The sequence below is a fragment of the Zootoca vivipara genome, chromosome 10, assembly GCF_963506605.1.
Source record: "Zootoca vivipara chromosome 10, rZooViv1.1, whole genome shotgun sequence".
Taxonomy (NCBI): domain Eukaryota; kingdom Metazoa; phylum Chordata; class Lepidosauria; order Squamata; family Lacertidae; genus Zootoca; species Zootoca vivipara.
In genome coordinates this window covers 48,868,295-48,893,690 of record NC_083285.1, presented here as the reverse complement: position 1 = coordinate 48,893,690, position 25,396 = coordinate 48,868,295, and the positions used below count along the sequence as shown (strand labels likewise).

The 25,396-nt window shown below is 44.7% G+C and overlaps 1 protein-coding gene across 4 annotated transcripts; it reads right to left on the bottom strand.

Moving 5' to 3' along the window:
* Nucleotides 1-2,238: 2,238 nt before the first annotated feature.
* Nucleotides 2,239-16,031, bottom strand: NFYB (nuclear transcription factor Y subunit beta). 4 transcript variants are annotated; one of them, XM_060279899.1, is made up of 8 exons: nt 15,892-16,000; nt 14,783-14,931; nt 10,017-10,110; nt 8,025-8,155; nt 7,223-7,420; nt 4,818-4,896; nt 3,357-3,436; nt 2,239-3,150 (listed from the first exon to the last, which is right to left on the bottom strand). In XM_060279899.1, the coding sequence occupies exons 3-8, from the start codon at nt 10,108-10,110 to the stop codon at nt 3,118-3,120; spliced, it is 615 nt and encodes a 204-aa protein (XP_060135882.1). In that variant the 5' UTR covers nt 14,783-14,931; nt 15,892-16,000; the 3' UTR covers nt 2,239-3,117. The 4 variants fall into 4 exon arrangements, with proteins under 4 accessions (XP_060135882.1, XP_034983995.1, XP_034983994.1 ...); XM_035128104.2 differs by lacking the exons at nt 14,783-14,931; nt 15,892-16,000 and adding an exon at nt 15,475-15,853; XM_035128103.2 differs by lacking the exons at nt 14,783-14,931; nt 15,892-16,000 and adding an exon at nt 10,651-14,774.
* Between the last annotated feature and the right edge of the window lie 9,365 nt (nt 16,032-25,396).

The following is a 25,396-nucleotide window of genomic DNA, read 5'->3' as shown; positions in this document are numbered from 1 at the left end:
TTAAAAAGATGTTTTAAGAACCAAAAGCTCAGGGGACTACTACTGAAAAGGCTGCCTCTTGAGTTTATGCCCTCCAAACATGTGAAGGGGGTACACAAAGATGCTCATGACTGCAGGGTCTGAGTTGGTTCATAACGTGATTAGGTGGCGCCTTAATATATTTCTTATCTTCCATATTAGAACTCAGTGTAGCATATTGGGGCTGCCAGACCAATTTAGTGTTACTGTGATTGGCGTAGCGTGTGCCTTCTGGACTCAAAAACAGTGAAATTCTACTGAATGGTCACTGTGCAAGTATTTCATAGGTGGGGATAGAAATTACTATACTACATCACTTTTACATGTCCCTTCAGTATAGTATTACCCCTCCAGTATCCTGCTACAAATAAGCACTAACAAAACAGCAACACTGATAGTAATGGTGTGTAACGTAAACTGTTTTGAGGTTTTTTACAATCAAGTGGTGTATAAATTTTATGAAATAAGTAATACTCAACTGCACAATTAATAAGTCAGTTGGAATCCATTGATAATGAGATTGGGGAAATGTTTTATAAACATTTAGTTAATTTGTTTCCTTGCTGCATTATTCTCTTTTCAACTAACTTGAATTTCATCTAGTTGGTCAGGATTGAGTCACTTACGAAGATACAATAGCAGTGGCTCAATATGAGTCTCCCATTGTTTGTGAGAATATCCGATGCACAAGATAAAATTACCAAGCTGAAATGCCATTTCCAGGAGAACTCAAGATAGTTTTACACAGTAGCTCAGGAGTCATCTGATAAAAACAGCAAGAGGGCCAGTATATAATGACATATTCCAGGAAAATAAGATGGCAGTTTGCACATCAGGGTTCTAGACATAACAGTTCTTCAGACTGCCATACCTATTTGTTTTAAAGGTGGCGCTGTGGGTTAAACCACAGAGCCTAGGGCTTGCCGATCAGAAGGTCAGTGGTTCGAATCCCTGTGATGGGGTGAGCTCCCATTGCTCGGTCCCTGTTCCTGCCAACCTAGCAGTTCAAAAGCACGTCAAAGTGCAAGTAGATAAATAGGTACTGCTCCGGCGGGAAGGTAAACAGCATTTTCGTGCACTGCTCTGGTTCGCCAGAAGCAGCTAAGTTATGCTGGCCACATGATCCGGAAGCTGTATGCCGGCTCCCTTGGCCAGTAAAGTGAGATGAGCGTCGCAACCCCAGAGTTGTCCGTGACAGGACCTAACGGTCAGGGGTCCCTTTACCTTTACCTTATACTCTATCCACAGGTTCCCGAAAGCAAGTGGTGAATAAAAACAAACACTCGACTTAACTTCCTATTTCCTTTTACTTCCTATTACACAAAGTAGTGTTTTAATAACATTAACTACTACACTGGAATTCTAGACTCACGTTTTGCATATAAAATATCAGACAAGAATTCTAGTTGGATGAAAATTCTGTCCTCCTACAGAAGTCTCCCTATACTTACTATGGGGAGCATTGCAGCATATAGGTATATAATTATCACCATCCCTCATCATACACATAACCTAATTGCTTTGTCCTAGCTTCCATTATGAAAAGGACCATACTGGCTATGGATAGGTCCTACTGAGGCCAACTTCACTTTTTGTTAAGTTCCCATGCCTTGTCAAGTGCACCACCTGCATCCTTGGGCTATGTGAGACCTGAGGCAGCATTTGAGCTTTAAGCTCCAATAAATAATTCATAAAATATGTAATTTTTCCTTACATAAAATATGTAATTAATCCTAGTACAAGGCCTCTGAACAGCAGGACTATAGCTCAAAGCTTCCAGAAAGCCGGGTAAGAGAATGAAGGTTCCCCACCCCTATGCCTTGCAATTGCTTTGAGCTATAGGGTGGCTAACACTAGCAGCTTTTGTCCTAATAGCAACAGTATAATGTTGCATAAGCAAAATATTCACACACCCCCATCTAGACACTAAATGTACCAGAACAGGTGGTCTTCGGCACAATCTGTTCATATACAAAATTAAGTAATATTATTTAGGTATATGGGAGTTTATTGCAAAGACAGGAAACCACCAACCAAGTGGAAGCCTTGCATTTCAGATCCATTCAGACACAAGCATACACCCACACACTCCACAGATGTTATAAACAGTTCAGAATTCCCATCAAGCATGGAAATGGAGAAGTTTAGAGAATAATAATGAATTACCAAAGACTATCAAACTGTTGCAACTGAGTAAAGAGAATTTGGCTTTTATGAAGAGAGATCATAACTTAAAAAGGGTTTATTTCAAAAGCAGTGAGACGAATGCCCCTGTCAATGGAATCAACAAAAGAAACTACTACATACTTCTAGTTGTTGCAAAATAGGGACTGCACTACAATGTACAGTTAACACTGTTATGGGGCACCAGGCAATCCACAGAACTAGCCCTGCAGAAGACAGTTATTGTCTTATGAAAACTTGTGCAAAGCAGTTCTTGGTAGATTATGTCCCAAGCTTCTAATGCTAAGATCTAGAGACTGGATACTTGCGGATTCACATTAATTCAATCATTACATTAAAACACTGGGAGCACTTCTTTTGAACTGCTGGCGCTTGAGGAATTCCCTTTCAAAGTCGAAATATTAATAAATATGTTAACGCAACTTTAGTCATGCAAGACAGTTACAAAACAAAATCTTATTTTTTATAATAAAGGCAACTTGCATTCAAAATGAACTGTACCCTTATGTTTTATTCAAAGGGTAAACTTGAATTAAACCCAGCTGTTTACTTGAATTACAAAAGTAACATGATTCAATATGAAAATAAGAAACTGTCTACAAATCTCTGACAGTAGTAAATTGCAATATACAATGCATACAGGAGTTATACAGAGCAACAAACTCTTGTACAAAACAAAAATACTTTAATACCTTTAAAATCCAATTTCTTTTAAAATCATTTATGAAAAAAGGTTTGAGTCAGAGTTCACACCTCAATTAGTCAAGCCTCAGTCAGCTACATTACAGCTATTATATATACAAAGTGACATTTTTCTTTTCACCAGCCATTTTAAACCAAAGTTTCCCTCTCTTTCAGCATTCCCATTTCCTTGCCCATCTCTTTCAAGTTTCCATATCCAAAGCCATCTTCAAATCATGAGAACTGAATTTGCTGAACACCAGAGATCTAGGGAGTGCAGAACAAAGTAAGATTAATTTCAACAATTTACAATAGCAGCACATGCATTTATCTGGAAGGTCCAACTGTTAAACAAGTGCTGATTTAGAACCATTGGACTTGTTTTTTACCTGTCTGGTTGCTATCAGCTGCAGCTGCAGAAACTGGAAATATTTAAATATAAGTCAAGAGAAAAAGAACCGGAAGCACTGTACCTGTTGATAAGATGTTGTATAAACCATAACATTTTGTTGTTGGCCATCTGCAGTTATTAAGCCTGCTGGCAACTGGTTAGCTAAAAGAAAGAAAGCAGTTTAGTTAATGGACTGAATCCAGAGAGAATGATACGCCAAACCAAATTCAATGCGTTCACCATTAAACAAAAAACGTATTATGGCCAGTATACAGTACTGTATATCAGGACCACCACCTGATATTGCAAATGAAATCTAATCTCTTTCATTGGTGCATATTAAAAACAGAGAAACAAAGGTACCAGATATGATTGAGAAACTCAGGTGAAGACAAGAAATTTAGACTGAAGACAATGAAATGGCAGCAGCAGCATGAAGTTTGGGAGTACACTTAGATCTAGAATGGTCACTGAAGATACAAATAGCATCTTAGGGAAGCCGGAGGAACTTAAGTCTTCCTACAGTTATCCACGGGCTCAGCCTGGTAACCTCCCAGCTGGGTTACTGCAGTGAATACCTTTGAAAAAGGTCCATTTGGTCCCCAAGCTAAATTATTCAATAAGATTGGCTGTTAAGAACAGATTACTTCAGTGTTGTGCCATCTGAACTGGCATCTAGACTATTTCTAGGCCCAATTTAAACAGTTAACTTTACATCCATTAATGTCTTGAAGTCAGATTATCTGAAGAACTGCCTTCTCTCACATATGCCCACCTGAACCTTAAGATTATCTTCTGAAGCTTATTCAGGTGCCCTCATCAAATGAGGCATATAGAGAGAGGGAGAGGGCCTTTTTAGAGGTGGCACCCCAGTTGTGAAACATCCTCCCAGAGACACCTGCTTGGCATGTACTTTGATTTCTTTGGCACCAGGTGAAGACTTCTCTATTTTGTTGTTGTTAGAATGCTGGACTAGGATTTGGAGCCTAGAATTCAGATCCCCAGTCATGAAGCTCACCGAGTGATCTGAGACCAGTAATTCTTTCTCATCTTCATCCACCTTACAGGGTTTTAATGGGAAAATGCTGGAAGTGCTGGTGGGAGGGGCCAGCGTCAGGACAGAGATTAAGAGCCATAGGTTGCACCTTGAGCTCCTTGGGAGGAAAGGTTGTATATAAATGTAGTATTAATAAAATACACAATTTTTTCATGCTTTTATGTTACTCTTTCTAGCTTTACCTCATTTCTGATTTCATGTTACATAACCCACCCAAAGAACCTTTGCTGTTAATATAAATAAATAGAACTCAGGAGATGTATACATGTGCATGAACCAGCCACAAGGTACCAGCCACAAGGTGCCAACCACAAAGCACAGCCTCCAGTGCATTTCAGTGCACCCTTCATGGACTTCTACATAAACCACATGGTAGCAGTACTTGGTAGGTTGCACCCCCTTGGTCCTACTTGACAAGCTTCTTCCAATCTCAAGTGTCAAGTATCAAAAGCAAAATGTGTCCCAGCAACTTCAAGTGTTACTTACTAAATGCTTCCTCTGTGAGCTCCTCACTAAGGCCATCTGCTGTGGTAACTGCTCCAATACCCTTTTCTCCTTTCATGGCCTTGAAAAAGAATAAATAATGTTTTGTATGAGGATACAAGCACTTTCAACCACTTAAATCATTGCACACTTTTTGAAATAGCAGTGTAGTGTATATGCAATAGGTTTTTCAAGCCCTGGATCTCCATTACAGAATTCTATAATTCTACATATTTTGTACAGCAATAATTGTATCTGTATTCTTGGTGTGGATGTTGATAACATTTTAAGATCACACCTAAAGCAGTGTAACCAGCAGAGTAGTGCAGCAGAGCTTCAGGATCTTTCACCTTTATTATTGCTAGCCATTTCAGAGAAAACTCCTTGCTCATTCGGTTAAGTGTTTATATTGCCTCAAACAACAAGACAACTATTTACAATAGTTGAGATGCTGTGCATCAGAAGCTATAAACTATAAACTAAGCAAAGTAAACATGGGTTCAGTCTGTGTCACAGTCTGCATTCAGCCAGGAGGTTTGTAGTCAAAACTGGAAGCTTGGCTCAGTCTGGAGCAAGCATCCCCAAACTGCGGCCCTCCAGATGTTTTGGCCTACAACTCCCATGATCCCTAGCCAACAGGACCAGTGGTTGGGGAAGATGGGAATTGTAGTCCAAAACATCTGGAGGGCCAAAGTTTGGGGATGCCTGGTCTGGAGGCTCGAAGGCTGAATGCAGCAGGCTCTAAATTAGCCAACCCAGAGACTCGCACAGAATTCTTCCCTTGGGTGAGAAGCAAGTGGGAAGAACCCTCCTTAGTCGTGCCAGAAGCCTATGGCCTTGAGCTATTTCCAGGAGGCCCACTACAGCTGGAGTTCTAACCCTGAACAGAAATGAGGCAAGGTGGAAAGGGAGCTCGAAGCACAGTTAATGCAATTAACAGCAATATTTACATTACAGGTGTGTGATATTTCCTTCAGCTTTTATTGCAAGAGGTCTATGGTTATTCAGTAAACACAACCTCTCATTTACCTCTTCCAGTGAGTGGTTGCCAAAAAGAGGAGGGTGAAAGGGTTGTGGGAGCTAGACCTTGTGTCACAAGAAACAACTAGGAAGATTCAAGAGGTTGCATGTCTGTAGCAGCCCAAGTTGCCATTTGTGCATTTGAAACTGCAGCAGCTTCTCCAATTTAACCTGTGCATCGTAGACCGTTATTATAAGAAGGAATTATTGCTGGCACAAATTGCACACACACAGCATTCAATGTGAAAAGGAGTAAAGGGCAGGGATGAGCAATGCTGAGCTACTGCCACAGAAAGCAACTGCAGATTTATTTACACATTAAGTGCTCATTTCAAATGTTTTGCAGTGTAGCTTCTTAACAAAATAAATAGGTAAAATTAAAAATCAGCAACCAGAGCTGCATTAAGCTGCTCAGGAGAAAGAGCAAGTGTGTGGGTAATAGCTGCTGTTCCTCTTGGCCAGAATAAGCACAATAATGTTAAACAGATGCATGGTAAAGAGGACCCAGGTGGCGCTGTGGGTTAAACCACTGAGCCTAGGGCTTGCTGATCAGAAGGTCAGTGGTTCAAATCCCTGTGACGGGGTGAGCTCCCGTTGCTCGGTCCCAGCTCCTGCCAACCTAGCAGTTCAAAAGCACATCAAAAATGCAAGTAGATAAATAGGAACCGCTACAGCGGGAAGGTAAACGGCATTTCCATGTGCTGCTCTGGTTCGCCAGAAGTGGCTTTGTCATGCTGGCCACATGACCTGGAAGCTATACACCGGCTCCCTCGGCCAATAATGCGAGATGAGCGCGCAACCCCAGAGTCGGTCACGACTGGACCTAATGGTCAGGGGTCCCTTTACCTTTACCTAAAGAGGATAGAAAGTCTACCTGTGACATGACAGATCCAGATAGGAAGTAAAACATTGCATAACATATGGGAAGAGGAGAAGACTCAAAGAGGAATGCAAATGCTAGATTATTCAAGCTTCGCATTGAATTTGTGGAGATGCTTGACCATGTACTCTCCTGGACTTTACACATTAAAATAAAGCAATTCTAAATAGTGCACCATGTGATAATAAAAACATGAAGTAAAAGCAGCAAGCTAGTAAACACAAACTTCTTTTTCAGACCAGTGCATGCTTTCTAAGTTGCAACACTAATCTAGCATGGACAGAAAAAGGCCAAATCCTGAAAAGCATATAAACTAGCTGGTTCATAAACAAAAATTACATATATATATATATTTTTTAAAAAGAAACTGACATTCTGAAAATAGGCTTCCTATAAATAAAAATTTCAGTCAACTTCCCTGGTTTATATAAAATATAAAAACAGTAATTAGTCATAATAGACAAAATTCCAAACTGTTGCAAAGTAAAACCACAGAAAGATTACAAACCTCTCTGAACTTCTGAAGGTACAACTTCAAAGGTTCCACGTAGCTGTCAAATCCCAGAGTGGACATGGCAAAGAGAATATCCTCTCCATTTATAGTCTTCCGTTTTTCTTGATGACACCTCTCACTTGCTTCTGATGTTATAAAGCTTATGAATTCACTTACGCACTCCTGAACACATTCCTTTGCATCTTTAGCAATCTAGGATAATCAGCATCAGCATCATCTAGTAATCAAACTATTTCTTGTTTCAATCTGAATTAACCCTAATATATACACCAGTAAAACTGCCAATAGAATAAAATGTTTTGGGCCAGTTAAGCTACCCCAAACAGAATGGTTTAATTGTACACATTACCTCAATTTTGTAATGTTTGACAATTTTGAATTGAGTAGTAGTTTTTTTAAATAATTGACAAACCAAAACTGCCAGTCATTTAGAGTAGCCTTCCCCAACTCTGCGTCCACGGATGTTGCTGAAGTGCAACCACCAGCCAGCAGGCAGAATGGTCAGGGATGATAGATAGGATGTAGCCCAGCAAAAATTGGGGACCTAGGACTGGAATCCCTCCATGAGAGGCAGATGCAAAAGTTGTTTTGGGCAGCTGGAGATGTGGAAGACTAGAAAGCATGATGCACTTGTACTTCCTGCTCTCATTGTTACATCACATCTGAAGGAGCTCTCAATATTTGGTCTTAAACCCCCACTGAATGCAACCCAACTGTATTTTTAAAAAAAATCTATGATGAATTTAAGATTCTTATAGTACACATGGAATGCGAGCAAATCTCTCTGAGTTATTACCTTTCCGGTCTGAGGTATAGCATTCTTCATTATCCTTGCCACATTTGCAATTGGAAGATATATATCTTGTTCTCTAAAACTCTCTTTGGAGCCATTTGTGTCTTCATGATCATTCATGCTATCCTCCGTATCTAAAAAAAGAGCACAATGCACAAATATTAGCTTCATATGTTATACCCCTTTGAAAACCTCACTTACACCTTGTTTTAGGGTTGCCATATTTTGAAGAGCAAAAAAGAACTTTGCCAACTTTGCTATGATAACTCTCATTTAAAATACTCATCATATATGTAGGCTATAGAAGTTCACATTCCCACCTTAAAAATGTACACAAAAAGTAAACATATACACTTCCTTGTTCTTCGGCCTTCCTGGATGATCCCAGCATGTCAAAATAATCTAGGCTGAAAATTGACATTTTAGGAGCACAAAGGGGGAAAAGGGTTACATAGCTTATCACTGTATGACACACACATACACATCTAGTTCAGCATTGTCTCTACTGACCATCAGTGATTCTTCCAGGTTTCAGAGAGGGTTTGCCCCTACCAGGAGATGCCAGAAATTGAACCTGAGGCTTTCTGCATGCAAAGCATGTACTTTACCACAAAGCTGTGGGTCATCCCCAAAAGAGCAGGTAGATAGGACATGTCCTGCAGAAACCGGGCGTATGACAACCCTACCTTATTTGGAAAACCACCTCCCATTACAACACCTTTGACCATCATCAAAACTGCTGTACAGTAACTGTTAGTAAAGTTTCTCTTGCATCTCCCCCCCCCCCAAATGAACTAAATGAAGAGATCATTCTACTGTACTGGTTTGACAGAGCTTATTCTCCGTCTCCCTCACCAAACCCTTCCTCCTTTTAGTTTAGTTCTAATTTTATTTTAATTTTTTTAAAAAAAATTAAACACCCTTTAAGAAAATATCAAATTTGCTATCACAATATGTAATCTTGTCCACTGACTTATGCTGCTTTAAAAGCAAATTAAATAAATTCATGAAGGAAAAGACTACCAACAGAAATTATTCATCATTGCTGTATGCTACCTTCAAGATCAGAGGCATGATGCCTCTGAATCTCAGTTGTTGGGAAACACTTGCTGGAGTGCGACTGTAGTCATCTTCTGCCGTTGGGCTTCCCATAGACGTGGATGACAAGTGTGGGAAACATGATGCTAGACTAGATAGGCTTGTAGTTGAAACCAGCAAGGCTCTTTTTATACTCTTACCAGTATGTGTTTACAAATATTACATTACAAGATCCCAGGAAACTAGATTTTTAGGACATATTGTAGATCCACAAGAGACAGAACTGGTAATCTTAAGGATTGCCACAAAATTTATTTGAAAAACTGTTTAAAACAAAACAAAGGGCAGACAATTAGATTTGTATATGTGTGCATGCCTGCACAAGCAAGCATGGGATGGTGAATGAATGAATGAATGAATGAATGAACAAAGAAACAAATGGCTGTAATATTGAGGTCACAATAAAATAGACAAAAGCTGCTCCCACATCCACTAAAAAATAAAAAGATTGGTTCAGTACCTATATGAGCTTTCCCCCACATTACTTGCAACACAATGCTACTCATTAAATATGTCCCACTGGGTGATACCCAACTACCAGTAAGTCATACTAAAAGCAGAGCCACTGAAATCAATGGACTTAAGTATGACCAACAACTGATATCACCCATTAGGTTCCATGCGGCTTAAGCCCAAGGAAATGTGCACAGGATTGAAGCATATGGCACACTAGTACTACATGGTATATATTAATTTAATCATTGCTGAGCAATGGGCTCACATAAGAGCTATTAATTTAATACAGAACTGTGAATGAGTCTTATGATATAGTCTTCTTTTATAGACTATGATATATTTTCACAGGGCTGCAGTCACATCTCTTCTACACGTCTGCAAGCTGCAATGTGAAAAATGACAGTAAGAATGGACACTGTCTTTGACCAACACAATACTTACCCTCATGAGGCTGTATCACATAGTGACTACCTCCAATATAGTCTCCAGCAATTCCTAACTGAGAAGCATCTGTTGTAGAATTATCACCATCCATCTGGAATAAAAAGATCCGAGTTTAGAACAGTCCACTCCACTTGACCAAGCATATCGTTCTTAAAAATCTGAGTACATATTTCTGATCCAAATACTTGAGATTTGAAAATATAAATAGTATTACATGCCCACTACACATGATCTTTGCTGCCTAACATGCAATAGATCATTATTCAAACTAAGCCTTCTACTGAAGACTTTTAGTATATAGCAGTACTTCTATTATTTAAGAATATTATGAAACTTTTATTGTCCAAAACCACTTTATATCTGTGAAGAAGGCAACTACCCACAGAGAACCAGGGGTTGAGGGAGGCAGATCATATACAAGGGCTGCAAAATACACACTGCTGAAGATTAATCTAAATTACACTTGAACATGTTTTAATTATCTAAATCAGTGTTTCTCAACCTTTTTTGGGCCAAGGCACACTTGTTCCATGAAAAAATCACGAGGCACACCACCATTAAAAAAGTTTAAAAAATTAACTCTGTGCCGCCCTATATTGACTATATAATTATGACTGTAAGAAACACTTGCCAATTGCTGTGTTGGTTGCAATCTCCTGTAATAAGGCTTCACAAGCCGCTGATTTCTCTGCCAGCACAATCCTTTGCTCAGCAAGTTTCAGGTTGAGCTCATCCAGCCAGCTTCTTTAAGTTTGTCTAAAACCACCCTCCCGTGGTGGTGGCTGTTGAGAGCTGCGCTCGCCCCGCGTCGTGACCCGGCCGGCTTCCTTTCCGGCGGGTCAGTGGTGTGTATTGGCGGCCACCAGGCACGTGACAATGCAAATCGCCCTTCTCGTCGCCTAGTGTGCCGCGGAACAGCGGTTGAGAAACGCTGATCTAAATACCGTAATTGAGTACTTCTGAGAGATGTTACCAGTTTTATATTATGTATAATAGGGGACAATGTTTATGAAGACAATGTTTATGAAGTTATCAACAATTTTTCATTAAACAATGCTGAGTTTATTTCTAGTTACAGGTAGGTAGCCGTGTTGGTCTGACGTAGTCGAAACAAAAAATAAATAAAAATCCTTCCAGTAGCATCTTAGAGACCAACTAAGTTTGTCATAGGTATGAGCTTTCGTGTGCATGCACACTTCTTCAGATACACTGAAACAGAAGTCACCAGACTCAGAGGGTGGGGAGGGGTATTACTCAGAAGGGTGGTGGGAATGGGTGATTGGCTGATAGGAATGGTAAACCTGTTGACGACTGTTAACGACTGCAATTGGTCTGCTATTTCTGTTAAATATTAATAAAGATGACCTCTTTAATGCTTTGGCTTTGCTTCAGCATAACCATCAAGTTTAAATAAAAACTCTACAGCTAGTGCTTTCTCTTAAGGATTTACTTATTATAACAGAATGCAACTACAGCATCTATGTTCTCCTCCTGTCTAACATGCCATTATTTTAATTTGATCCAATGTACCACCGTTGGCAAGATGACAACCACTATCCTAGAATCCTTGCTTTAAAACAAGTTTCATTCACCCAACTTTTTCTAACGTAAGAAAGTTAACAGCTGAGGCAAAAGCTGAAGAAAACACCTGAAATAATTTACTTTAAGATTTTGTACAGAACCCAAATTTGATAGGATTTGTCATTTAGCCAAGACTGTTCTTTGGAAGAGGTAACTTAGGACTCCAAATAAGAAGATATTTCATGAGTTTAAAGTGACCCTTCTTAAGTTACATGAAATAGCCCTACTGATGGAAACTGTACAGAGGCCTATAAAAAGGCCACTGCCAGCATGTCTTGTTTATAACAGAATATTAGTTAGTTGTCTACAGGTACAGTATCTTATATCACAATGGTCACTTGGGATGAGAACTTTCAGTATATAATTTTCAAGCATTTGTCACTTTCAAATTATGCAATAAAACACTATGTTGTATTAGTCAGGTAAAATAAAGCAAAATGTTCCTGGTTTTATGGAAATCATTTAGCACAAGAGCAATATGAAAACATCACACTACGAAAATGCAACAATTTCTCTAGAAAAACTCAACAGTCTGAAGATCTGCACTTTAGGGGGTTAATACTGATGGAAGTCACTGATTCAGCTTCTTTCTGAAAAACTACTACCGGTAGTTTTAACCCAGACAAGACAGAGATGCTGTTAAGGGACAATTCTTCTGACCAGATGAGTTGTGTTCAACTGATTCCAAACAGAGTACCACTTCTCCTGAAGAAACAGGTTTGTAGCTTGGGAATTCTATTACTGCCACTTGCTGCATCAGTGATCTCTGTTTAATAAAGTGTCCTTCGCTTCCCAGCTTCAGCTGGTACCCCATCTATATCCTTATCTGGACAAGGATAACCTGACCAGTTCTGGTATCCTCCAGATTAAAATAAGGCAATATGCTATGCATGGGACTGCCTCTGAATACAGTTCAGAAACTGCAGGTAATGAAGAATGCAGTGGCCTGACGGCTGTGGAGAGTAGACTGTCTAATCATATATTAATTCTGGCTAGCTTCACTGGCAGCCAATACATTTCTGAGTTTAGTTCAAAGCATTGGCTTTAACCTATAAAGATTTACATGGCATAGGACCCCAACACCTGATGGAAAATCTCCTCAGACAGCAGCCTACATGGACCCTGCAGTCGTCATCTGAGCCCAGGTGCCCCATCAAAGAGAGGTGAAGAGAGTGGGAACAAGGTTGTACCTCTCCTATTCATGGGACTCTCCCAGTGAGGTGCCCTGGTGCAGATGTTAATATATTTATGGCACCAGGGCAATACCTTCCTCTCCTCTGAGACATTTGATGAGTTGATTATATAATTAATTTTCTACTGATAACTGGCTATTGTACCAGTTATGCTATAGATATTTTGGTGTGGTTTTTTTTAGCATTGTTTTCTTAAATCGTGTTCTATGATTTTGTTTCATTTGTATGTTTTATGGCATGTGTTATACTGTTTATAAGTCACCCTGAGACTATTTCAGTAGGTGTCCAACAAACAGACAAACAGACAAACAAACAAACAAACAAACAGTACTTAAGCCTACTTCAACATTTTCCTGTTTTGGAATTTCCAACCATCAGTTCAATAACCAATCTAACTACAGGACAATTTCATACTAAATATACACAAGGCCATCAGACCAAATTTTCAAGTGAATGTTGCTCTTAAGAAAATTAGACCCAAGTTGGGCACAGTTGCAGCAGGATTTTAATGAGCAAGGTTAATTCTAGTATAGCTACTCAGCATATAGTACTAGAACATATCAGATTGCCTTCAGGCTAGTTAAGGCCATGCTGAAATCAAGAAGACTGCTGCAAGAAGAGGCCTTTAACCTTACACAATAATACTTTTTGATTCAGAAAAGTTTTTGCATTCATTCTATACTATCAACATCTTTCTCTAAGTGGTAATCTTTATGTAGCCAAAAATGGCACCATCCACAAGAGGGACGTGCCAGCAGGCATGGCGGGACAAAAACTGCACTTACGAAAAATCTTTAGGGGGTGGGAAATCCTAACAGGATTTAAAAACAACAACATGATGAGTGTCTGCTGGGGAGAGAAGATGGAAAATGGGGGGGGGGAGAGGGAGAAGCTTGAATAGGTGGTAGAGCGCATGGCTGGCTAGCACCATGACACTATAAACTGTTTGATGTTAGGCATTCCATAAATGAAAAAAAAATTCAATGTACTCTCTTCTATGTATTTTACTGTTTGCTGTATCTGTCATTCTGCTGGTAGAGTTGTGCATACAAGTTCGTACAAGCAGACAAAGGCAACCAATACAAGATCTGTCAACCTGTCTTGTTCCTGCATGAGAATTCCATGTCAGCATGGAATTGTCATACAGCATCTTGTGAGTTACCTAGAGTTTGTTTACAGCAGGCCTAAGCTAATGCTATTCAGTGTTGGTAGGCAACCCCAGGAAAAGCCTTTATATAAAGGAGAAACATAAACTGCCCTAACAAAAGAGGAAGTCTTCAAAATGGGTTAGTTCACATAACTGCAACTTGGGCTTGTTTTTCCACCTTCACAGACTTTTTGACTAGACAAATAAATAGAGATCAGTTATGGTATGCAAAACGGAACAGAGTTCTATGACTGAGTTATGTTTTGAAAAAAAATCACAGAACTCATGCCAACCAGCTAGTTTGTACTCTTAGGATTCACATAAACAATTCAAATCTGATGGGCACATTCACACTAGGCAGGTGGGGCCAGGAACAAGTCTGAGGATTGAACAATTCCAGTAGCTGTGTAAATGAACTCTATAAAACAGTGTTCTCCGATTTCCACAAACACATTCCTAACATGTGTGGTGGCTTGAAGGTAGCTATGATCCAGTGCAGGCATCCCCAGACTTCGGCCCTCCAGATGTTTTGGCCTACAACTCCCATGATTCTTAGCTAAGAGGACCAGTGGTCAGGAATGGTGGGCACTGTAGTCCAAAACATCTGGAGGGCCGAAGTCTGGGGATGCCTGATCCAGTGACAAGGAGACTTCTCAATTAATGGGACTGGGGAGGATGGAAAAAGAAGCTCAAGTGTGTGAGACAAAGGACAAACCTCCCGTAACAAGACAGAAGTACTGTAACTGGTAACGTTTGAACATTTGGAAGCTAGGAAAATAACACCCCCACCCCACCTAAATGGCACCCCAGAGCCAGCATCCCAGAGCCACAAACCCACCCACCTTTGGGGTTCACGCGCGTTGCGACCAGGACTTAGCGAGACAAAAACAGCAGCTTCTCTAGCGTGCAGGGCGCTTTTTGACAGCTTCGTCTCTCCGCCTCCCCAACCAAAGCCACTCTGGAGACCTCGAAAGGCGGCCATGTGCAAGGGCTAGATCGGGGGGGGGGGGAGATAACCACGGGGGTTATGTGTGTGTAAATAGACTTCCAGACCATCGCCAACGTGGTGGCGAGGGGAGCCATCGCCCCCTTCGCCGCCCCATTCCCCCTTCAGTGAACCTCCAAAAAAATAAATATATAATGGTGAGAGACGGGTGGTGGTGGGGAGTAACAGAAGAGCGAGCAGCAGACAAAAGCCCTTGTGCACCAATAGACCCAACTCCACCCCAGGAGGAGAAAACGAGCAGGGAGAGCGGCGAAAGGGAGGGAGGCGGGAGGGAGAGAAAAGAAGGGCGGCCTCCACGAGGGAACAGTAGAAGAGGCTCTCATTAAAAATAAAACAGGCTCGGCCGCGCGCTTGGCCGAGAGGGGGGTGGTTGGTCCTCATCCTTGGGGGTCCCCTCCGACCCCCAGGTTGGGAAAGCGGGAGAGGAGAGGGAAGGCGCCTCGGAAGGGCTATTCACTCAGGCGGCAAACGCGCTCCTTTCGACACACACACACACACACACACACACACACACACACACACCCCCACCCCGCGAGTGGGACACGCTCCTCCCGCCACCACCGCCGCTCCTCTTCCAGGGGTCAACTCCTGTCACAACAGCCCATCTTCCTTCAGGGGCCTCGGCCAACGGCTCCCTCTCGCTTCCCCCTCTCCAGGCCCCGAGCAACGGCCGCCAGAGCCTGCGCTCCGTGGCGGCGGCGGCAGTACAAAGACGCAGGCGGGCCCGGGCCGCGGTCTTTCTTTCTTCCTCCCCCCCCCCGGTTCCTCCTCCTCCTCCTCTCTGCCTCTCTCTCTCTCTCTCTCGCTTTCTCCTTCTCCCCGCACTTCCTGGTCCCCTCAGCGACGGCGCGGCGGCAACGCCGGAGCCCGGGGAGGGAGACGGACATTTCATTCGAGCCTGCAGTGAAACCGGTTACCAATCATTGGCCGGAGCCAGGCACAAACCTCCAGTGCGGCCCTGGTTGGCTCCCTCCGCAAATCGGCTGTTTGGTTGGACAGAAAATGGCTGCGAAGGAACCAGTCCCAGCGCGGAGCACCGCTTCCCGGAGCCGGCCTGCCCTCCCTCCGCGCCGCCTCCTCCTCGACAGCCGCCGCCCCCTCCCTTCGCGGGAGGGCTCTTCCCGTGATGGGGCAGCCCTCCCGCCGCTGTCCGGATCCTTCTCTCCCCCCTCCCTCCCTCCTCCTCCTGCTGCTGCTTTCAAACAGCTGCGCGCCTCGAAATAAATAAATTATCAAACAAACAACCTGACGGTCACAAGCGGCGGCGGCGCGCTCTCTCTCACACGGGGGCGCGCGCGGGCTCTTCTGAAGAGTCCCGTTTTCCTGTCAGCCCTCAAGGCCGGCTCAAGATACTGTACTGTATTTGTTACAGGTAGGTAGCCGTGTTGGTCTGACGTAGTCGAAACAAAAAATAATTCCCCCCCCCCTTCCAGTAGCACCTTAGAGGCCAACTAAGTTTGTCATAGGTATGAGCTTTCGTGTGCATGCACACTTCTTCAGATACCATTGACAAACTTAGTTGGTCTCTAAGGTGCTACTGGAAGGATTTTTTTTTTGTTTCAAGATATTTGGGCACCTGAGGCGAACACCCCCCCCCGAAATGGCGTCTCCCCCCTCCCCGTCAGGGCCAAAGAATTGCCATTGTCCTTTTTTTAAAAACCAGGGCACGCCCTCTTTTTTTAGTGCCGGATTATGTATAAACTAAACAAGCTACTGTATAGTTTAGGGCCCCACTCTCTTGCCCCCCCCCCAATTAAAGAAAAACAACAACTGGGTGTACATTTCCAAAATATAAGATAAAAAACAAAACCTACATACAACAACTGTGTTTGATGTTGTGTAGGTGTTATAAGAATTTTAAGGTCTTAGATATGTAATAAATGTTCATAAATGAAACAAACGCGTACATCCTATATAATAAAGTCCCTGTGTCTCTGCGTCTAGATTCCCTGTGTCCCTTTGTCCACGCTAATGCGCATGTGCCCCACGGACACAGGGACTGGACGAAGAGGCTACACACACACACGCGTTCTCTCCACCCCTCAACCCTCTGCCTCCCGTCCCCCTGCAGCGGCGGACCAAGATGGTGGCATCGGGCTCCGGGGCCGGGGCCCTGGAACCCGATGCCGCCATCTTGGTCCGCCTCCTCCGCCTCCTGACAACCCTACCTGGCCCGTGGGAGGAGCGGCGGGGCCGCGGCCTTCCCTCCCTCTCTGTGCTCGGCCGCGGGACACGACAGGAGAGCGCTTTGTTTAATTGCGTTCCCAGCGCGCCCCGCGGCTGAGCACAGAAAGGGAGGGAAGGCCGCGGCCCCGTCGCACTTCTAGCGCCCGTTTTCTTAACGGGCTGAATGAGACTACTAAATATATATATACCACATGTCTGAAACCCCGCAGAAGTCCTGAAACAATTTTGTCCCAAATTGACCTCAAATATTTCTGCAAAGTTGAAGGAAAATGGAAAAGCCTCCCCATTGTCTTTTCGTTCACAAATCCTGTCTTAAGGATGTCTGTGTATGAATAGGGTGAGCCTGTGACCTAGCTCAGGAACTAAGTATTTATCATTACAAAAAGACTGGCCAGGCTCCCTAGGTAATCCAATCAAGTGACCATTAACAGGTAACCTGCCAGACGAACCTGCCAGATGAACAACACACTCAGATTTCTGTTGTAGGCCGCCCCTTCTGTGATGTATGTATGGTGTATGGAGGGGTGGTCTTGAGCTCCAGGGCAGGGAATTTCAAAATGTCTATATAAGGGCGGGCACACCTTTGTTCTGGGTCCTCCTCCTTTCTCCTGCGTGTGAAGGGAGCACCCTGTTGCAACAGTTCAATAAAGATCAGGCTTACTAGCTGCTTTGCTTCTCAATATTCTCTGGTTGGCCTCTGCTATTTTCTCCTACCGAAGGAGAACCTACAAAGGACTCTGTAAGGGCTCTTGTGTACCCCATAAGGGGATAAGGACAGATTTTGTTTACAACATAGGCTCCTATGATGTAAGTAATGGGCCCCACCTGCTACCCTGCTCCCTAAAATATCACTGGTTTGCTCATTTCTATATATAGGGTGCCTACATTCTGCATGGACTGGTGGCATGGCAACATGTGCAAATGGCTTCAACAAACCTAAATCTGGCCCTGTGTCCACATATAGAAGCCAACATAAAGTAGGAGTATTTAAAAGGAGAGTCTTCATGTGGCAACCTTAAGGTTGAGGAAATGGAGCGGGGAAAGAAGATACAATGTGGGGGGATCTGTTGCCTTGCGGTGGCACCTCGAAAGTCTTACCGGCGTTGGAGTGCTTTGGGCAAATTCATTGATAACACTATCAATGGCTACTAGCACAGGGGTGTCAACTTGAATGAAATATCGGGCAGGGGCTCCGCAGTGCATAATCAATCACATGACATGGTGCACACACACTTCTTAAATGCAATGCCCATCAATTGGGGGGGGCAGTCCCCTCAAATATTTAATGTTGTGGGGCCAAAGGGACTTCGGGCCCTGGGAGTTGGCTCCTATGCTCGCAGAGGTGTATCGCTGCCACCCCACTTGTGCCCTTAGCAAGGAGATGGATTGACGTGGAGAGGCACAGTTTTTGTACCCACACACCCCAGGCCTCTGCTTCCTTGGCAAGGACCAACCTTGCCTTGTCAACCCCTAGGTATGCTACTGGCCGCAATGGCTATATGCTGCATCCACAGTCCATGTCCATAATGCTTCTGAATAACAGCTGCTGGAAACTGCAGGAGGGGAGGGTGCTTATTGGTGGTCGGGTCCTATTTGTTGGTCTCCCACACACAGGAATCCAGTTGGCCACCGTGAGAACAGGGGGCTGGATTAGATGGGTCATTGGCCCAATCCGGCAAGCTTTTCTTATGTTCTTGTCCGAAAATGTGCTTGGGAGGGCTTATGAGCCATCGGGCAGGGAGGGAAAATCATCAAAATAATTATCTCCCTTCAGCATTTGATTTGATTGGGGGGGGGCTTAGATGGAGACGATGGATTCAGTTGATTGTGTTATCACTTATTATTAGTGCTCTTGTGAAGTTACTGTGCTTATTTTGCATATGTTTAAGCTTTAATTGAATTGCTGCAGACTGTACTTTTCGCAGTCACTTGCCACTTCAATCCCATTGTTTAGAAATTTAAAAAATCTTCTATACCAGGGCGGGACAGCCTGTGGCCTGAGGCCCACAGGCAGCCCGCAGGAGGCCTTTTTGGGTGACCCTCGGCAACATTCCAGAAAGAAGATCTTAAAACCTTAATAAATAAATAAATCTGTCATGCATTGTAAATTTATTTGTTTAATAAATAAATATCCTAACTGTGTATTTAACTATATTTATTGAACTAAACATTGTGTATTTTAAATAATATTAAATAGATTGTTGTTGTTGTTGTTGTTTAGTCGTTTAGTCGTGTCCGACTCTTCGTGACCCCATGGACCATAGCACGCCAGGCACTCCTGTCTTGCACTGCCTCCCGCAGTTTGGTCAAACTCATGTTCGTAGCTTCGAGAACACTGTCCAACCATCTTGTCCTCTGTCGTCCCCTTCTCCTAGTGCCCTCAATCTTTCCCAACATCAGGGTCTTTTCCAAGGATTCTTCTCTTCTCATGAGGTGGCCAAAGTATTGGAGCCTCAGCTTCACGATCTGTCCTTCCAGGGAGCACTCAGGGCTGATTTCCTTAAGAATGGATAGGTTTGATCTTCTTGCAGTCCATGGGACACTCAAGAGTCTCCTCCAGCACCATAATTCAAAAGCATCAATTCTTCGGCGATCAGCCTTCTTTATGGTCCAGCTCTCACTTCCATACATCACTACTGGGAAAACCATAGCTTTAACTATACGGACCTTTGTCGGCAAGGTGATGTCTCTGCTTTTTAAGATGCTGTCTAGGTTTGTCATTGCTTTTCTCCCAAGAAGCAGGCGTCTTAATTTCGTGACTGCTGTCACCATCTGCAGTGATCAAGGAGCCCAAGAAAGTAAAATCTCTCACTGCCTCCATTTCTTCCTCTTCTATTTGCCAGGAGGTGATGGGACCAGTGGCCATGATCTTGGTTTTTTTGATGTTGAGCTTCAGACCATATTTTGCGCTCTCCTCTTTCACCCTCATTAAAAGGTTCTTTAATTCCTCCTCGCTTTCTTCCATCAAGGTTGTGTCATCTGCATATTAAATAGATTATGAATACTTATTTTACGCTATGGAAATCTAATTCAGTGTGGCCTGTGGGTTCTGTGTTGAAGTACCGGTACTCTGGCGGCCCACTTGCTATTAAAGGTTGGATTGCCCTCTTCTATCCCCATTTGTTTCATTGAAAGCAATTCATAAATGAAGTAAATACAAACATACCAGCCAACACTTTATGCATCTGATGAAAAGGATTCAGTACCTGTAAGAGAGAGGGCTTGCAGAGAGCAGCCCACTCTGCTTACTTCCACCAGATGGGAGAGCAGCAGCAAGTCTGGGAGTTCAAATCAGGAACAGGAAGGGTTAAGACGGGTCCAGGGCTCTGCAGAGTCCTGGTGGCTCAGCTCCAGGTTGGTAGCAGGGAAGCAGGGGAGGAGCTAGCTTCAGCAGGGGCTGGAAAGGAGGGAGGAGAGAGAACGGCACCTCAGGAGCCTGGTTTGGGACCACGGAGGACCCATAGAGCAAGGAGGAGGGGCGTTTGGAGTCTTAAAAGGGGGGTCAGAGCCCACGAGAGGCCATTGTGGGCTTCTGCCCCATGCAGAGCAGACATGATTTGAGACATCTCACCACTGTATATAGCATGCACAATAAAACTATGAAAATCCAGAGGATGTGTGGAGTGCTTACTCGGGAGTAGCCAACACCCCATCTGTGACAGCAAGCCCACAATCTTTTGATGGCTACCCCGAGGGAAGAGGGCTGCAAATGGAGCAGCCGGCATGAAGTTGGCAGCATCTAAAGCAGAAGAGAGAGATGCCGAGGGAGGATTGGCATGAGTTGCCAGCACCCTGCAACTATGGAACGGCTCAAGCACCAGGTAGGCACCCGGGCACAGGGGAAGCCAAGCTTAGTGAACCGAGCAGCTCTGAACACAGCCAAGCCGGGGGAGCGGAGGCTGGACAAGCAGAGAGGACACTCGGGACGGGCCAGCACTTCGTAGGGCGACCCTCAGCACAAGCTGGCTCTAAGACTGAGAGGCATGGTGGCGTGGAAGTGCAGGAGGCTGAGAGGCGAGTCCGGGCAGAGGGGACAGACGGAGGGGAAAGGCAGCGGCCACAAGTTCCCATACAGTCCCGGGGAGGCAGCTGCAGCACAGCACAGCCCCCTCCAGCCAGAGGTGATGCAGAGGGACAAAGCCCGCGCGCGGGTACTTTCAAACGCTGACGCGGGAAAACAGAGGGAAGAGAAAGGCGGGAGATGCCTTTACAATGCACCCAGCCACTGGGTGGAACACTGCCCCCAGAGGAAGGAATGGCGAGAGCAGGCAGGCACAGACACAAGCCTGGATGCCAGATCAGGAGGGGAGGGGCCAGGCAGAGCACCAACAACTGAGCCCTCCTGTAACACCCCACAGCACGACAAAGAGATGGAAGTGAGTCTGCAGCTGCCAAGAGGCCAGACCCAGGAGACAGTCGGGCTTCTCCGCAGGGGCAGCAGCAACGATTTCCTATCGGTGCACTTGGCTAAGCAGGATCAGATTCCCATTTTCCCAAGGGAGCTGCCCATGAGCGTCTTGACCGTAGGCGGCCGGGAATTGCAGGAGGGTGAGGTCACGCAACAGACCCCCTCTCGGAAGATGACAGTGAACAAGCACGCAGAAGTGCTAGCTTTGGACTTAATGGACAATGACCCTGTGGGCAGCCAGCGCCGGGGAGATCTCACCTTTGGAGATGCAGACGGCAAGGAGCACTGCAGGAAAGAAGGAGAATCCTCAGGATCGCACCACATCAGCTCCCCAGGCGGATGGAACGACGCAGAGGCGGGGATGCAGGAAGAGAAACTGAGCCAACTCACCAAAGAGGACACTTTTACCCAGAACATACGGAGGGACTTGAGGGAGAAAAAGGGGGCAGGGGAAGGGCTTGCCGAGAAAGAGGGGTTACTCTTTAGCAATGATGCCCGGTATATGCCCCAGGACTCCCTCAGAGGGAAGATTCTCAGGCAATATCATGACAACCCCACGGAGGGGCATGCAGTACATGTCTTCACGAGGCTCACACCCAGTAAGGCCAGTCTTGGGCGAAACCCCAGAGCCTTCCCAGAGCAGGGGGAGGGGGAGAATGGGGGACCACCTATTGAGGCATGGGGTGAGAGGAGGGAGACAGTACACCAACAACTGGATGGAGACGTGGCAAGGGGCAATGAGGCTTACAAGGAGGGGGCAGACCATCACAGGGGACTGGAGAAGGTCTTCCACGGAGGGGACAGGGTCTGGCTGTGGTCAGAAGGCCTTCCCATGGGGGGAAGGGGGAAGAAGCTGGCACCCAGAAGGCTGGGGCCCTTCAAGGTTCTGACACAGATCAACCCTGTCACCTTCAGGGGGGAAGCACCTACAGCGAGAAAGGTCCATCCCGTGGGTCACAGGTCTTTGCTCTCACACTTTAGGGAAAGCCCAAGGTTCAGAGGACGTGACACACATCCAACACAAGACGCTGACAGGAGGGAGGGGGAAGAAATCACACAAAAGACACTAGACAGAAGGGTGGAGGGAGAAGGCAGCCAAGAGGTTCCAGAAAGAAAGGAAGAGGAGGAGGTCTACAGTGCCACAGCGAGCCCGGGCTCCCGGTGGGGGGAGGGGGGGTTAAAATGTCTGATGGCCAGGCAGGGCACTCCTGCTTCCCAAAACGCGGAGGCAACCACGCACACCATGCAAGGGGAGGACCGCACACTGGAACTGCACGCTCCTTTCTCCCACAGACCCAAACCACCACACGTCAGTAGCACAGGGAACACAGAGGGGGAGGGCGATCCCAGGTGGGGAGCAGGGGAGACGCAGACCCAAGGAGCCCTCCGGGAATCGGAAGCAATTTTCCAGAGGGAGGAGGAGGATGACAACGGAAGGAACTACACGGACCAGCCACCCAGCACCGACGGGGAACAGGATTTTACACACACTACAGAGGAGGAAGACCTGTCAGGCTTCCAGCCCTCTTTACAGACATCAGACCAGGCAAACCAGGCCTCAGAAAGGGGGGGGGAGCCTGGAGGGGGGGTGGATGTAAGAGAGAGGGCTTGCAGAGAGCAGCCCACTCTGCTTACTTCCACCAGATGGGAGAGCAGCAGCAAGTCTGGGAGTTCAAATCAGGAACAGGAAGGGTTAAGACGGGTCCAGGGCTCTGCAGAGTCCTGGTGGCTCAGCTCCAGGTTGGTAGCAGGGAAGCAGGGGAGGAGCTAGCTTCAGCAGGGGCTGGAAAGGAGGGAGGAGAGAGAACGGCACCTCAGGAGCCTGGTTTGGGACCACGGAGGACCCATAGAGCAAGGAGGAGGGGCGTTTGGAGTCTTAAAAGGGGGGTCAGAGCCCACGAGAGGCCATTGTGGGCTTCTGCCCCATGCAGAGCAGACATGATTTGAGACATCTCACCACTGTATATAGCATGCACAATAAAACTATGAAAATCCAGAGGATGTGTGGAGTGCTTACTCGGGAGTAGCCAACACCCCATCTGTGACAGTACCTAAAAGATTTTTCTCATATACTGTTGTAAGCAAAAATCAGAGAGATTCCATTCTGAGGCGATCATGCAGAGAATGCCTGCTTAAGACATAAACAAAGATTAATTAGCTGCTGACCAGACCAACAGGAAATAATTAAGCTCAAAAATACATTGAAAAGGGGAAAGAATCAAACAATTGTTGGAAGGGACCCTGAGGGTCATCTATCCCAACCCCTTGCAATGCAGGAATCCTGCCCACAGCAGTTCGTGGAACAAAGAAGAGTGATTTGCCTCTGCCTGGCTTTGAGAAAGGGCCTAAGGCAGTTGGTGGACTGGTGATATTTTTTTTTTTATCTGCCTGCCTGCAGTTTTACTCATTTGTAAAGGTGTTCTTTAATTGGCCATGAGAGTCTAGCATTTTAGGTAGCTTTCCTGATTCCTAGCTCTGTACCTTTCATACTTGAGTAAGAAATAAAATTCTGTTTTAGTTGATCAATCAAGTCATGGTGGCAGATTAGATGGACTCAGCCAGCAACAAACCCTTGGTGGGTACTGTATTTCTCCCACAACAATATGCAACCGATCATTATGCTCTGCAGGACAGAGATGTACAAGATAGATGTTTAATGTGCCTAAAATGCTGTTTGCATGCATTGTGTATGAAACTTATTGGATGTTTGCATTTTCAGAATGGCTGTTTTGCAGAGAACTACAACAAGTGCAAAAAAGTGCTTTTGCAGTTAAAACTGTAACAAGGGGTTGGGACCTTTGTTTCACTGTTTTTGTTCATTGATGATTCATCCCCAGAAGTAGTGGGTGAGTCTCTCTCAGAAGCTGCCAGCATATTGAAGGAACAACTAGCTTATCTGATTCTCTCTCTGGACCAGAGAGAGAATAGTTATTGGCCTATACAGTATTGGCAAATACTGTAAGAACTTTAAGAAAACTGAACTGCATTGCTGGTTGATTAAGGACAATGTGTCAATTTGTATTTACAACATTTTGTAACAAGTTTAAAGACAGTTTGCAGTGAAATTTTGGAACTCTTTCTTGGTATGGAGACCCAACGGTTTCTGTTCACAGCACCAATAATGAGTGACGACCCTCTTTTCCTTTGCTGCAAAGAAGGGCAGTGCCAAAGAATGCTCCAACTACCGCACAATTGTGCTCATTTCACACGCTAGCAAGGTTATGCTTAAAATTCTACAAGGCAGGCTTAGACAGTATGTGGACCGAGAACTCCCAGAAGTGCAAGCTGGATTTCGAAGGGGCAGAGGAACCAGAGACCAAATAGCAAACATGTGCTGGATTATGGAGAAAGCTAGAGAGTTCCAGAAAAACGTCTACTTCTGCTTCATTGACTATGCAAAAGCCTTTGACTGTGTCGACCACAGCAAACTATGGCAAGTTCTTAAAGAAATGGGAGTGCCTGATCACCTCATCTGTCTCCTGAGAAATCTCTATGTGGGACAAGAAGCTACAGTTAGAACTGGATATGGAACAACTGATTGGTTCAAAATTGGGAAAGGAGTACAACAAGGTTGTATATTGTCTCCCTGCTTATTTAACTTATATGCAGAATTCATCATGCGAAAGGCTGGACCAGATGAATCCCAAACCGGAATTAAGATTGCCGGAAGAAATATCAACAACCTCAGATATGCAGATGACACAACCTTGATGGCAGAAAGTGAGGAGGAATTAAAGAACCTTTTAATGAGGGTGAAAGAGGAGAGCGCAAAATATGGTCTGAAGCTCAACATCAAAAAAACCAAGATCATGGCCACTGGTCCCATCACCTCCTGGCAAATAGAAGGGGAAGAAA